The 15,668-nt window shown below is 39.7% G+C and overlaps 2 protein-coding genes across 2 annotated transcripts; both read left to right on the plus strand.

Annotated features, from left to right (window-relative positions):
* Positions 1 to 364: 364 nt before the first annotated feature.
* Positions 365 to 11,489, plus strand: LOC135437841 (fatty acyl-CoA reductase 1). Its single transcript, XM_064695916.1, has 12 exons — positions 365 to 566; positions 5,721 to 6,005; positions 6,074 to 6,499; positions 8,738 to 9,173; positions 9,269 to 9,400; positions 9,456 to 9,584; positions 9,665 to 9,736; positions 10,176 to 10,321; positions 10,378 to 10,816; positions 10,882 to 11,013; positions 11,077 to 11,205; positions 11,264 to 11,489. The coding sequence occupies exons 2-12, from the start codon at positions 5,729 to 5,731 to the stop codon at positions 11,355 to 11,357; spliced, it is 2,412 nt and encodes an 803-aa protein (XP_064551986.1). The 5' UTR covers positions 365 to 566; positions 5,721 to 5,728; the 3' UTR covers positions 11,358 to 11,489.
* A 286-nt stretch (positions 11,490 to 11,775) lies between these two features.
* Positions 11,776 to 12,943, plus strand: LOC135437682 (putative fatty acyl-CoA reductase CG5065). Its single transcript, XM_064695718.1, has 4 exons — positions 11,776 to 12,069; positions 12,134 to 12,265; positions 12,454 to 12,579; positions 12,645 to 12,943. The coding sequence occupies exons 1-4, from the start codon at positions 11,897 to 11,899 to the stop codon at positions 12,763 to 12,765; spliced, it is 552 nt and encodes a 183-aa protein (XP_064551788.1). The 5' UTR covers positions 11,776 to 11,896; the 3' UTR covers positions 12,766 to 12,943.
* Positions 12,944 to 15,668: the final 2,725 nt, after the last annotated feature.

The raw sequence follows: 15,668 nt of genomic DNA on the forward strand, positions 1-15,668 counted from the left end.
AACGCTTGAAAAACAAATGTTTGCAAAATATGTTTGCAGCTCAGAGTGAACCATTTGAATGGTGCCAAAACCAACAACAACAAATGGCTAAAACTTCCTTTTTTGGACGCAACCGCCAAATTGGTCAAAGTTCCGCTGAATTTGCTAAGCAAATGAGCGAGTGCCTTATGGTTACATATTTATTGCTGCAGCTGGCTGGCTTGCAGGTGCCGCCAAACAAAGCTTGCCACATCCCGACTGAATAATGCCCAACCAGTTAATAAATATCTAGACTCCAGTTTCGATCGCACTAAAAAACCAAAAAGCCCGTTTCATTCATATTGACAAGCGCCCGGCCAGACGGGGCTCAGTCTTCTCTTGAACGCCGCACAGCGCACAACGCTGCCCCGAGCTCCAAGCTGCCAGCTTTTTATCAGATCGTCAATTTACGTGTGCTCGTGGCATAATTTTGATAGTGTTTTTTTCTCAAATATCGCATTTGATTTGATTTGACCGACGCGCGCGCATATAACGTGTTTGGTTTTTTTGTTTGGAACAATTCGCATTAATTAAACGCACTGCAAAAGGTAATTAAAACCAGAATGGCCATGCCTAACACCTTGTGCTGTTGTATTTGTTTATAAATATATGCAAAAAAAAAACACTTTAAAGTCGTCTCCATTGCCTTGCGACCTTTAGCCAAATATTATGTTTGTTTTTCTTAATTGTCTTGCGCGTAATTAGCTTAAAAATAAAATATGAAAAAAAAAAATGCTTAAAACAATTTGAAACATTTTGGTCGCTATTAGCTGGCCAGCGGAGCGTTTAATTGGAAATGATGTCCATTATTAATTATTGCGCTAAGCGTTTACCTTTGCCACATCAAAGGGCTGCCTCGCTTTGGGTCACGGGCCATGTCAGGGCCATGTCAAGTCCAATCTAGTTTGATGCTACCGTTTAAACATTTCCAACAAGTTCCAAGCAGTTCCCTTGACTCAATTAACTGTGAATTGTGTTTTTCTATTATAATTTTTGGTGTCTTTGATCTCTGCTTTCCGTCATGAGAAGCTTAGAAACTCGAAAAAAAGTTCAATCGATTTCTAAACACATATATTATTTTGAAAAAATTTCTGACATTCTTTAGTGTGTTTTTTTGTTGCTAACATTTAATTGTACAAATTTGCAAATTCTCAATTAACATGTAAGCGATTTATTGGATAATTATATAATGATATATACCACATCTATACATATATTAACAATTAATTTTTGAATATATTTCTATGATATGACAGGGTATTTGCTGTGCGATCTCTCTCAATACTATTAGTTTTGTCTTTTTAACCTTTAAGTGGGTATTCTAATTTTTATTTATATGGTATATTGGAACCGGCCGGATCAGATCTCTGGATGCAATAGGAAAGATCAGTTCAAAATGTTTTCGATTTACATATCTTAACTTAACTTGGCATCTAAGGGTTCTGCCATGTTTCATACAAAATCTTCTTGGTATTAGTGTAGTATATCATAGATCTACAATAGGAAAAAACTATCTTAACTATCTAAGGGGAAAGTTTTATGCTTTCCCAGATATAAATATTTATTCTATTGAATCAAAAATAGCATACATTTTTATTACTTCAAATCACTTCACTTCAAATCCGTAATCCTTGTGTCTACAAGGGTATTTCATCTTCGGCTAGCCGTCCTTTTTTAGTTTTTTCGTTTTGATCCATTTCGGTCAACTTGAGCGTATCTCAAATTAATTATATTCGTTTCTCTTTCGCTTGTGTGTCAATGGCAATCGCTACAAACCCATTTACATATTGGAGGCTATTGGTTATTATTTATTAATTTATTTTCTTTTCTTTTTATCTTCATGGCACATGATTTGCCATCGCGGAGACCCCCTAAAGGGATTTCAGCTAAGTGGCTGCACTGGCGACTTTTAAATTAAAAGTTACGTTCGATTTCATGGCTTAATGGCAAATGGAGTTTGTTTTTTTTTTGTTTTTTCCCAACGATCTCACACACTTTTGGCAAAATATTGCCATAACTTGTATACCCTATCAGAGGGGCAGATGATCAGCCCATTAGGTTCAAACGCATTTGAACTTTTAGCGTTTCTAAATATACCCTGAACCTATTAAAAATAGGGTATTATGTATTTGTGCAAATGTATGTAACAGGCAGAAGGAAGCATCTCCGACCCCATAAAGACCCCATAATCAGCATTAATAGCGGAGTCGATCTAGCCATGTCCGTCTGTCTGTCCGTCCGTATGTATGAACGCAAGGATCTCAGAACCTATAAGAGCTAGAGACCTAAGATTTTAGCTGTAGGTCCTCCTAGTCCCCACTCAGATCGAGTTTGTTTCCGATGGTCGATAGCTTGCTCCGTTTCCAAGTAATCGATAAATCTATATCGAAATCCTGTTATTTGAGCAATTTCGGCAAATAATAATTGAGCTACAATCAACAAACTTGACATGTAGCTTCTAGAATAGTATATATATATCAATTATTTTTCATTTTATACCTATCGCTTGTCGGAAGAAGAGGGTTCAGGGTATCCGAGGGTATCGGGAACTCCTGACTAGAACCTCTGACTTGTTTTGAACTGCACTTTGTATTATTTTCGCTTTTCTTTCGCTTGCTATTCTTAGAAAATTCGAATTGCTACAATAATCGTACATTGATCATTGTTCTGGGCGCAGTTACATTAACTAGCATATTATCATTGCAAAATGTAAACAACGCCTTTTTCTCAGATTGTTTGTATTCGCATTTGAGATGCCTAAGTAATATTTTAAGTAACTAATCAAACCGGTTTAAAAACAAAAACACGAACACACACACACACACACACACGGGCTTATTAAAGCCGTGTCATTTTTAAATAAAGCCAGTTGTTGTCCATAGTTACCATGCTGAACTGTGTCATCCAAGTGAGGGACTTGAATTTGGCCAACAGCTCATAAATGTTTGACTCTGCATATTTGATTAGAAGAAACGGCAACTGAGCTAGACGATTGCCTGCAAATATTTGACAATATTTGTAAATACCCTACAAATTAATAGATGTCAACTAAATCAGGCAGCATCAGCTAACATATCTTTATTGCAACATTTATTTTATTTTTGATTTATATTTATTATTATATTATATTATATTATATATTTATTTATACTTTTGATTTTTATTATATTTATTTTATTTTTGATTTATTTATTTTTTTATACTTTTTATTTTTATTATATTTATTTGTTCACTTTTAGTACAAATCAAATATTAGAAAACTATAATTTATATATATTTTTTGCAATATTTTTTTATATTTATCTAAAATCACAATAAGCCACAAAACTAAGTTTAAGTACCAAATATACTATAATTTCTTTTTAATTTTTTTCTATAGAATTGTCATCTTTTAACTTTTCGAATTTTGTGTCAAGAACAAGTTGAATTTGTTTTTTTGTGCTCAAACGGAACGATTGCGAAATATAGATTTTATGAAGACCTCGCCAGAAACTGGCTCTTGCAAATTATGGCCTAAACGATGCTAATAATGTATGTACATATACGTTGCATGTTATGGTTGTCAAGTTTGAAGCTCTTAAATATATTATATTGCATGCCACAGTGCGCAAGTTCGTTGCCTAAGTCATACGTTTGCCCTCAACAGTTGAAAATGTTCAGTTTCAGTTTTTGGTTTCAATTTCAGCCTCGCCTCGACTTCTTTGGCATTTTCCATGCACGAGTGTGCGTGCGTGCGTGCGTGTGTGTGTGCGTGCATGTGTGTGTGTGTGTTATGCTTATGATTTTTGTGTTTTCCGCTTTGCATGGACTTCGCAGATTTGATGCCGTCTCGTTGCTGGCCCCAAATGAATTGGAGCTGTCTTTAGGCTTGCATAAGTTGCACGCGAGTTTTTTCTTATTTATTGCTGAATGTTGTTGTTTTGTGTTTTGTATAGACAAAGTGACGTATTCAGCAGAAGCGTTTTAATTGGCAATAAATATGGAAATGAGGCAATTGCCTCAAATGTTAACTAAAAATTAAGAGACAGGCGTGAAGTGTGCATATTCATTGACAGACTTCACCACAGACTGCAGTTGCAGTTAGTCAAGTTTACAAGCTGGCAACAGTAGTTGTAGTACGAGTATTGGCACGATTTCTAGTTCAAGGTACACACTATATATACATATAATACAATTTGTTGTATTGCCTTGTCATGCTGTGTGCTTTCTCAGACTGTGGGCCAGGCTTTCCTTAAACGCTCAACTGGGCAAACAGTTGTTTTTCTTTATTTTCTTACTAGGTATACATATAGATATGTGTCTCATTTATGGTAAATAGGCCGGGTGACAAAACCCGAGATGCCAAAAAACTCGTTCAGCGTTGCATGAAATGTGCGATTTAGCCAAAAGAGGGCAGCACGACCAGCAGATGCCCTGTATATGCACATATTTGGTGTGGCTTTCGATTTGCACGCGTTTCAGTCGATAAAGAAAGAAGAGAGAGAGAAAGAGAGAAAACGATCACACTCTATAAAAAGACTGTATGCATTTAATGTGCGGGTGCAGCAGACTAAGCTCTTTTCTAAAAGCAATCTGGCAACGCGTTCTCCAAAATAACAGTGTGTGCCAAATGTGAGAGCGCAGTCAATCAAAGTGCATTTTCTTAAATCTGGCAGCACCGTTCGAAAAATTTAATTAATTCATATTAAAAACATGCTAGTGCACTGCAAAATTGATTACATTGACGCGTTACAAGCTCTACTGCGTTTGCAAAATAAATAAACATAAATTAATTATTGTAGTTCGAGCTTCTATAATGTTGATTTCTAAAACTTTCCATTAACATTAGCTCTTAAAGCAAAATGTAGTTGTTTATGCGTTCGGTCCAAGGTTCTAGTTAATCATACCCCGTCGGTTTTAGTTTTACGGGGTAGCTTTTCAAATTGAGGTCGTTTAGAAATGTCACGCTGCGGCTGCGGCCAAAGAGCAAGGCACTTTTACTAACATAAAAGTGGCACGATTTTTGGCTTGGCTATGCCACAATGTGCCCAAGATTTGGCCAAGTGTAACGTGGACTGCAATGCAAACCCAAACCCAAACCCAAACTCATATCCAAAAGCCAGCGCCAGCGCCAATCTCTGATTTTGCAATGTGCAGGCGATTGCAGACGGCTATCAAAAGTTGCAAGCATGGCAAGTGGCACGCTGCATGCTGCGTGTGCTGCTGCTGCTTCGTCGGAGTTGTTGTTGTTGGAGCTTGCAACATTTTTTCATAAAAACAAACAGCAGACACGTTAGACAAGCTGGTGGTCTGGTCTCCTGGCGCGCTCGTATTGCAACGGCTTCTGCCAAATGGTCGCCGGAGTTACTGCTGCTGCTGCTGCTCCATGTGGTTGTTGTTGTTGTTGTGGAGATTGTTGGTACCATTGTATTACTATTAAACCAATCAGCGAGCCGTCCAGACACTCGGCCCCCCTCTTGGCCGCATTGCGTAATCGACAGCCAACTGAAATGCAAAGAAATGCGAAATCGACGCCGCGCTCCAAGTCCAACAAATTCAATCCATTAGAAAGAAACCCGTTTCCAGCGTTTTCAGAATTAGCCCAGTTTATGCTTGCGACACTTGCGGTTGCCGTTGCCGTTTTTCTTGGCTGCTTGCCCGGAATGTGGGCTAATGTAATGTGCCCGGCTAATGCTTTCGATTTTCATTCCCGCCTTTTGCAGCACCCAAGATGGCTGATCTATCGCCCGTGCAGGAATATTATAAGGACAAGACCGTGTTCATAACCGGTGCATCCGGCTTCATGGGCAAAGTGCTGCTGGAGAAGCTGCTCTATTCATGCCACTCGCTCAAGGAGGTGATCATCATTTGCCGTCCCAAGCGCGGCAAGACACCCGAGGCGCGTCTCGACGAGATGTTCAAGCTGCCCATTTTCCAACGCATCAAAGACGAACGGCCACACATGCTGAAGAAGGTGACCATCTACCAGGGCGATGTGACCTACGATTGTAAGTTTTTCCACTTAAAACAATTCTGTTGCGTGTCTCTAACTCTTACTCTCTCTTCCTGTTTGCAGTGCTGGGCTTGAGCGGCGACAGTTTGAAGCATGTGGTGGAGAACACGAACATAGTGTTTCACATGGCCGCCACTCTGAAGCTGGAGGGTAATCTGCGGGACGCCATTGACATGAACCTTTTGGGCACGAAGCGTGCTCTGAACGTGGCCAAGGATATGAAACAATTGGAGGCATTTGTTCATCTGTCGACGGCATTTTGCAATTGCGATCAGGAGGTCATGTATGAAAAGGTCTATGAGTTCCCACACAAGCCCGAGGATCTGATGCGTCTGGCCGAATGGATGGATGTGAAAACATTGGATGCCATTACGCCCGATCTATTGAAGCCCCACCCCAATACCTATACCTATTCGAAGCGTCTCGCCGAGCTGCTGGTCCGCGACCATTACGAAACGATGCCGGTCATCATAGCCCGTCCCAGTATCGGTAAGCCATCTCCATGTCTAAGCTATTCTCTCTCCATATATATAAATATGTATGTGCCTAATAACTGTGGGGCTTTCAGCTGGTGAGGCCCGTTGCCTTAAGCTTGGTTGCTTGCTTCCTTAATCATCTCTTTAAGTTTAATCATATTTTACGTATATTTTTTAATATTTTTTTTTTTTGGCTGGCTTCCCGCCCTGCCGGCTATAAAAGTCGTGGCACTCGCTTGGCACAAAGAAAAACCATGCAATTAATTTGTCTTAGCTTTTCCTTGCAACCAGCTGCAGCAATCCGTTTTCTGGTCTCGCTCTGGCATAGCTCTTAAGTCATTCTACAGACTTTACGACTCTGGGCAATGGCAATTGAAATTAAAGTTGCGATTTTTCATATGCAAGCGGGGCTAAAAAACCTGATCCTACGGCTGCAACGCGCATTTTTTCAATTAGATGGGAACGGCAAAAGTGTGTTTGTAATTGAGCAAACGGTTAACTTCAGATAATTGACCTTTTTGTTGACCCCACTGAATTTACCTAACGGCAGTTAGTTAGGGAAAAATACTCAAAAAAAATTAAAAAATATATTTCTGCGGACTATTAACTGTAATTATATTATACAGCGTTCGTATTTTAGACAATATAATTGCAAATGACCCAAACGATGGGCATAAAAAGTCTCTGGAACACCTCGTTAAGGCAGCTAATTTCTATATAATTTTAACATTTAAAAAAGCTACTTTAGATCAGATATAATTGTAGATATTTTATAGCAAAGTAAGTTTTTTAATATGGTTTTCTTAAAAAAGATATACATAGGTCTGTAGTTTAATGCGAAATTCAGTGTGTACATATAGACATGACGATTAAAAGATGTCCCATTTTTTGTGTAGGCCTGTGTAAGCTGGGTTGATAGAAATTACTTAAAACATAGTATTAGGAGTCTCAATAGTATAATATAATGTTTTGCATCGTCTGAGCTCAAATCCCCAATTTGTAGGCATACAAAATGTGCGAAATGTGTGTTGCGCAGTGTATTTGAGTAAAGCGCGACCCGCTTTCAATGACAATCTAACTGTTTAAATATTGATTAATTGATGACTTTGTCAGCATAAAGTTCGCAAAGTTCAAATGTTTTAGCGCGGCCCTTTAAAAAGGGGATTGGCAACTGGTCGCGTGAAGTTGCCTAATTGAAAGCCACACTTTTCGACTTGCTGTGGGTGTGGCACAAGTTTTGGTTAAGTTAAAAGCGCCTTTTTTTTTGCCGACTGCTAATTGATAGTTTTGGATGCTCTAGCGTACCTTGTGTTCGTCTTTAAGCTGTTTATCCGTGGCACGTTTGTATATATTTTGTGTTTGTATGTCAGAGCCATAATTCCTTGGCGCGCTTTGTTGACACCGAATGCTAAGCACATGAATTAGACCAAAGACAACAACACTGAAAAAAACAACAACAACAAAACACTTGAAAAGAGTGTGCGAAAATGTGTTAAGTACTCAACAGACGGGGGTTTTTGTACACACTGGCAGCACGCACGCGAGATGGGAGGCTGGCTCAGCGGACAGCTTAATAGTCTGGCAAGGTTTTCGATACAATGTATAATCAATCGATAGTCATCAGTCAACAAATTAACTGTAATCAGCTGTCAAAGGGCTTGCCAGACGGTATGTGTGTCCGTTGTAATGTCAACAACATTTTATTTTTAAATCTTTAATGTGCTGTCAATGTGTACAAGCCCGCCCAGGAAAACAACAATAAACAATGGTAAATGGCAATAATCATAAACGTCAGCGCTTTAGCCAAATACTTGCACAGAGATCTCTGTCTACATCTTTCAAAACTGCTTGTAATCCAAACACATAATACCCATGCACACAAACTGTAAGAAATCGTTGTCGTTGTCGTCGTCATTGACCAACAAGTTCAATGAGCATGAAATTAAAGATGGCATTGTAATTAAAACTGCAGCTTATAAATAATGCTAAACAATAGACACGCCCCACCAACAGCTCCCCGCCTCTTGCCGCTAGATCCAAGCTAAGCACCTGCAATTAAACGAGTTGCAAAGCTCAATCGCCAAATATCCTCTGCCTTTTCGCCCAGCGGAAACTCCCACACGCTCAAAAAACCTACGCCCATGCCCACGCCTACGGCTTCGCATTATTTCCCTTGCTGCTACTGCTGCTCTTAGGGATGTGGAACTGCTTTGAGAAATCTGGAACTGTGTACTGAACGACTCTCCTGCAGTTTCACCGTCGGCCTATGAGCCTGTGCCCGGCTGGGTGGATAATCTAAATGGACCCACTGGCCTGATGGTGGGCGCTGGCAAGGGCGTCATTAGATCTATGCTCATCGATACTCGCCACAAATCCGAGGCCATACCGGTGGATTATGCAATCAATGGCCTTTGCGTCATACCATATCAGTTTGCAATGGAGCAGCGACCGGTGGATGTGCCCGTTTATAATATCACGTGCGCCGATCATCGCAAGATGCAATGGGGCGAGGTAATTGAGTTGAGCAAAAAAATTGGCTATCAGTATCCAATGGAGGCGGGTCTCTGGTATCCGGATGGCTGCATAACCACCAATAGATTCCATCACAATATCAATGTGCTGCTCTTCCATTGGCTGCCCGCCTATGTCATCGATTTTATGCTCTTCATTTTGGGCCAGAAGCGCTTGTAAGTTTTGGATTTTTTTTGCTCTATTCGGATTCGGGCAATGCCCTACAGTTCCTTCTTCAATCCCAATTCCCCGCACCCTTACAACTGCTTAGTATGATACGTGTACAGAATCGCATCTCTGTCGGCTTGGAGGTGCTGCAGTTCTTCACCATGCGCGCCTGGTACTTCAAGTCGGATGCCTACGCCTCGCTCTGGAGTATGCTGACCGAAGCGGACAAGAAAAAGTAAGGACACGTCGTTTTTATTTAAGAGTTCGACTGACTGTAACCAACTAAACAGCTTTAACATGGACATGGATCCCGTCGAGACCATACCCATGTACATTGAGTCCTGCGTGCAGGGCGGTCGTCAGTATCTGATGAAGGAGTCACCCGATTCGCTGCCCCGTGCGCGTCGCCAGCTAATGCTGTAATGCCAAAAAAAAAAAATATAACCCTCTCTCCATTTATTTATTTACCAAACACTTTACCCCCAAACCTATATTATAGGATGTATCTGTTGGATCGTGCGTGCAAGACGATTATCGTTGGTTTCCTGGGTTACTGGATGTTCGGCTTGGTGTCACGCCTTGTGGGCATTTGAAGCGAGAGTGGGATAGCGAGAACAAGAGAGGGAGAGAGTGTGGGAGAGAAGTGGGGAGCATATAGCCAAAACATTTGCGCACTTTATCAATATTGCCTAGGTTCGCTTTTCTATGGGGTACAAAACGTTTTTTTCGCATATTTGCTTTTTAGCTTTAAGTAAAGTGATTTGATGAAATGCAATAAAACGGTTCGAAAACTTCAAATGTGTACGTGTTCGAGTGTTGAGTATTATTGCACAAGTGCTCAAAGGACTACGACAGAAGCCAAAAACAATGCACTCACAGTAAACACACACACACACACACACAATACACACAGCAAGACAATATCAAAATCAAGGTTTCAACCGGATTTCAATTAGGGTTGAAACTCGCAAAGTTTTACCTATTCGTTAATTACAATGAATACATTTAAGACACTCACAACATTCACAGCAATTCACTACTCACACACCTACTCACACACACATACACATAAAAACACACACACACACATGCACACTTAATTGGCTTTCGGTTATCATCCAGCTACAACAGTCAGCAAATCATCCTGGGCTACTTGGTATGTAGAGTCTACCATTTACTCCGAAAGTCTAATACTCTTCCGTATCCAAACAGTATCGCCAGCTGCCTATGAGCCGCTGCCTGGCTGGGTGGACAACCTGAATGGACCCACTGGCCTGATGATTGGCTGTGGTAAGGGTGTCATACGTTCGGTGCTGGTTAATCAGGAGAACAAGGCTGAAGTCATACCCGTTGACTATGCAATCAATGGTCTCATTGTCATACCGTACGAATTTAACAAGCAAGCCAAGCGACCCGCCGAAGTGCCCGTCTACAATATTACAAATGCCGAGCACAGAAAGATGCCTATGGGCACTGTTGTGGAGTTGAGCAAGCGCATCAATAAGCAGGTGCCGTTCAATGCGGGTCTCTGGTATCCGGAACCGTGTGTCACAACCAATGAGCTCTATCACAAATTCAATGTGGCCATGTTCCACTGGCTACCTGCGTATCTATTGGACTTTCTAATGCTTGTTCTGGGACAGAAGCGTTTGTATGTACACACATAGAGAAATAATTGATATACGTAAATCTTACCAATTACTTTCGTATAAACAGCATGCTGCGCGTGCAGGAGAAGATCTCAACTGGTCTGGGTGTACTACAGTTCTTTACGCTGAACGCTTGGAGCTTTACATCTGAGAATTACGCCTCCCTCTGGAATAACCTAGGCGAGCAGGACAAGAGCATGTGAGTAACCACATATAGAAGAGGTATTCTGAATGCAACTAAACCGATTCTTCTTTCTGGCAGCTTCAATATGAACATGAATGTCAAGGAAACTGAGGAGGAGTATTTGATAGTGTGTGCGCGTGGTGCACGTAAGTTTATACTCAAGGAAAAGGATGAGGATATACCCAAGGCGCAGCTGCACATGCGCATGTAAGCTTTGGCAATTTTCTTGGTAGAACTGTCTTATTGTAAACTTCCTCTTTTCCAGTCAATGGGTTGTTGACATCATTTGCAAGACCCTCATAGTTGGCTTCTTTGCCTATTATATGCTGAAATGGACGGGCGTGCTGGCAATGTTTTGAATCTCCGGGATTCTTTAACTTTTGTGGTCACTGGAATTTATATAGTCAATAGCATTTAGTTGTAGTTCAATTTAGTTTAAAGGTTTTCCAAATAAATATATGCATTTAGGTTTTTGTACTCATCTCCAACAAGTTGTTTACTCTTTATACCTGGATATCATTTATATTATTATTTTAATTGTTTATTGGCATTTGAATTATATTTATTCCGCCTGTGCAGTTACGCCCGCTGCAGCGGAGCCGCTGCCTGGTTGGGTGGACAATATGAATGGACCGACAGGTGTATTGATTGGCGCCGGCAAAGGCGTCATCCGTTCCATGATCTGCAATGGCGAGCTCAGGTCAGAGGTTATACCAGTGGACATAGCTATCAATGGCCTGATTTTGTTACCGTATCACAACAGTCGGCTTAAGCAGAAGTGAGTCCTTGAATTATCCTTCCCAGCTTTAGTCTAAACTTCAACTTTTACAGACCCCTGCAGATACCCGTCTATAATCTAACAGTTGATGATGCCAAGAAGCGCAGCTGGAAATGGATCATGGATGTGGGCCGCGATCTGGGCCTGAAATACCCTTTCGATGTGGGCCTCTGGTATCCGGATGGCAATATGACAACCAGCAAATTCTATCATACCATCTGTACCATTCTGTTTATGTGGCTGCCCGCCTATATCATTGATTTCCTTTTGGCCATCTTTGGACAGCGTCGCTTGTGAGTTGACATTTGGTATACAATATAAAGTTTTTAATTAAGCCTGCATTTGCTTTGCTTTCAGCATGGTTCGCGTGCAAACGAAGATATCGGTGGGCCTGGAGGTGCTACAATTCTTCACAACACGCAACTGGGACTTCAAGTCAACGCATTTCGAGCAAATCTATAAAGAAATATCTGAAGAAGATCGCAAAATGTACGCCAACTGCTGATACTACCTATATGTATTTAATATACTAAACGGATCTGCCAGAGGTTTCGAATTGGGAATTTAAAATATAAACTCATCTCATTAGCATGCATAACAGATTTCATTAATATACCCCAAATACTTATTGATCGTTAATCAATGTTCACTTAATCTTTTGAATGCCCTTTTCGTAGCTTCAAGATCAATACAAACGATGTGGACGATTATGAATACATGAAGATTAGCATTCTGGGTGGACGTCAATATGTTATGAAGGAGCCATTGACCTCCTTGCCCAAGGCGCGCATACAGCTGCGATTGTAGGTGGACAACAGGATCTACCAATTGAATATGATTTGTAATACTTTTTTCATTATACTTACAGCATGTATGTGTTGGATCGCATTAGCAAGGGGCTGATACTAGGTGGCTTTATCTATTGGGCCTCCATGAGACTGGGACTGATTGATCTGGTGCGACACGGCATTGAGGCTGTCAAGCATTGAACAACGTAGATGGAGCCGGAATGGGAACCATATATGGGTTGCGCTAGTTCATATCCTTTTTTTCCCCCATATTTTGTCAAAGTAGTGGCAGGGCTTAAGATTGCAATATTCAGGGTTTTTTGTATATTACTTAACATTAAAGTTGCACATACAGTTATAAGAATAGATTATTGTTTAATTTGTTGTGTTTTTATTTTATGGGAGCGTACTATCAAAACGTATACGTTTTTGAAGACTTGGTGTGAGCTTTAAGAATAAACCTCTTAACTTCCTGTGTTCAGTATTAGATCTGTAAGAACAAAAAAAACGGTTGCTGGTTCAATTTCTGGTTCAAGTCAAATCTATTTGGTTCGAAGCTGGTTGGTAACATCCTTGGGCCCAGGTTTCGGTTCACATCTTGGCTTTTTATATATATATACAATTATTTTTACGAAGGCATATAAGTATTATGTATTTGTGTGTATGTATGTATGTGTGTGTGGGCGTGTGTGTGTTAGTGTCTACATGCATGTATGTATGCATTTATAAATATATGTATGCATGCATGTTTGTATTCTAATATCAAACGCAGACCAAGCTTATTTGTCGCTGTACTGCAAATTTAAATAAAACGAACTTCTATGAAGTGCTCTCCTCCTCGATTCTCAAATATTCAAGTAGGCTCTGCTGAAATTCGGCCGGTGGAGGAGCAACTGGAGGCGGTGGAGCAGGAGGAGGTGGAGCGGGTAAGTAGAAATGTATGTAGGTGTACATATGTAAGTGCATGTATGTAAGTGCATGTATGTAAGTGCATGTATGTATGTATGTATGTATGTATGTATGTATGTATGTATGTATGTATGTATGTATGTATGTATGTATGTATGTATGTATGTATGTATGTATGTATGTATGTATGTGTGTATGTATGTATGTATGTATGTATGTATGTATGTATGTATGTATGTGTGTATGTATGTATGTATGTATGTATGTATGTATGTATGTATGTATGTATGTATGTATGTATGTATGTATGTATGTATGTATGTATGTATGTGTGTGTATGTATGTATGTATGTATGTATGTATGTATGTATGTATGTATGTATGTATGTATGTATGTATGTATGTATGTATGTATGTATGTATGTGTGTATGTATGTATGTGTGTATGTATGTGTGTATGTATGTATGTATTTATGTATGTATGCTTGCATGCTTGCATGCATGCATGCATATGTTTGCATATATACAAACATGCATATACATAAATGCAGCATGCACTCAAACATGTATGTATGCATGCGTATATTTATATACGTAATAAAGCATACGCACATACATGCATGTATATATGTGTATGTATGTACATATGTATGTTTGTATGTATGTTTGTATGTATGCATTTATGTATACATGTATGTAGGTATCCGGACATGTATTCATACATGTTTGCATGCATGCACGTTTGCATATATACAAAACAAACATGCATACATGTATGTAAAAACAGGCATGCATATATTTGAAAACATAAAACTTGGAAGCCTGGATTCTACGAAAAGTGTGAGACACACATCAAATGATTTTTCTTATAGGTCTGTGGAAATAAACACAAATGTCAACCACCAAATGCTTGACCCCACTTCCAGCAAGGAGGAAGGCATTTTTCGAGACATGGGAAACACCCCACAAATCGGCGATCGGATGATAAACAAAAAAGTTTCATACAAAACATTTTTCGCATTTTTTCCACACTTGCGGGTGGAGTTTTCCGAAACCCCGTCTTAACGTGCACCTTTATCACATAAGGTAACTACAGTGAAAATTTCAGCTTCATAGCTCTTACGGTTTGGGCTGTGCTTTGATCACCAATTGGTCAGTCAGTCAGTTATGGGGGGGAGAAATATGAAATATGTCTATATAGCATATTTGAGGGTACATGAATTTTTACCAAAAAAAAAAGTTGCAAGATTTAAATGCCAAATAGATCTAGAGGTCAAACCATGATCTAAAAGCCAGACCTTATGAAAATCAGTTGAGTTTTGACCGAGTTTATGGGGGATGGAAATTTTTACCTATGTCTATATAGGATAATAGCGGGTATACCCCGGCCTTGCCCGTTGCACGTTCAATATATAGTTGATATATGCTTAAAAACTTACTTTTCAATTTTTATATACCATTGCCCGTTGTACTGAAAATACTGCAATTTCTACATATTTTCATATGTAAAATTCGGGCTAAATTTGACCTATAGTCAAAACTGTGATCTAACAAAAATGGAGAAATTGCAATGTTTGGGGCCAAAGGTATTTGTACATTGGTGCTGGGTTTTCCTTACAAGATTTTTTTATACCCTGAACCCATTGAAAAGGGGTAAAAAGGGTATTATGTATTTGTGCAAATGTATGCAACAGGCAGAAGGAAGCATCTCCGACCCCATAAAGTATATATATTCTTGATCAGCATCGACAGCCGAGTCGATCTACCCATGTCCGTCTGTCTGTCTGTCCGTCTGTCCGTATGCCAGTCTGTCCGTATGTATGAACGCAAGGATCTCGGAACCTATAAGAGCTAGAGACTTGAAATTTTAGCTGTAGGTCCTCCTAGTCCCCGCGCAGATCGAGTTTGTTTCCGATATTCGATAACTTGCCTCGTTTCCAGGTAATCGATAAAAATCGATATCAAAATCCTGTTTTTTGAGCAATTTTGTTAAACAATATGAGCTAGAGTCACGAAACTAGACATGTAGCTTCTAGAATAGTATATATATATCAAGTATCTTTCATTTCGTTCGTTTCATAGTAAAAACAGCACACCACGACATATACCATATTGTTCCTGTAAAACGAATCGAAAAATAGTAAAAGGATTTTTCCTTTTTTCGACTCGTCATATTAAGATAAATATTAATACGG

This window comes from Drosophila montana, unplaced genomic scaffold (assembly GCF_035044405.1).
Source record: "Drosophila montana isolate Dmon_TW-CO22-7 unplaced genomic scaffold, ASM3504440v1 contig_3833_1, whole genome shotgun sequence".
NCBI classification, from domain to species: domain Eukaryota; kingdom Metazoa; phylum Arthropoda; class Insecta; order Diptera; family Drosophilidae; genus Drosophila; species Drosophila montana.

Bases quoted from the DNA above. Each gene is read 5' to 3' on its own strand.
- LOC135437841 (XM_064695916.1), top strand. From the start codon at position 5,729: ATGGCTGATCTATCGCCCGTGCAGGAATATTATAAGGACAAGACCGTG. The intron at 10,322-10,377 runs GTATGTAGAGTC...GTATCCAAACAG, and splicing joins AAATCATCCTGGGCTACTTG to TATCGCCAGCTGCCTATGAG. The intron at 11,206-11,263 runs GTAAGCTTTGGC...CCTCTTTTCCAG, and splicing joins GCGCAGCTGCACATGCGCAT to TCAATGGGTTGTTGACATCA.
- LOC135437682 (XM_064695718.1), top strand. From the start codon at position 11,897: ATGGATGTGGGCCGCGATCTGGGCCTGAAATACCCTTTCGATGTGGGC. The intron at 12,070-12,133 runs GTGAGTTGACAT...CTTTGCTTTCAG, and splicing joins ATCTTTGGACAGCGTCGCTT to CATGGTTCGCGTGCAAACGA. The intron at 12,266-12,453 runs GTACGCCAACTG...CCCTTTTCGTAG, and splicing joins TCTGAAGAAGATCGCAAAAT to CTTCAAGATCAATACAAACG.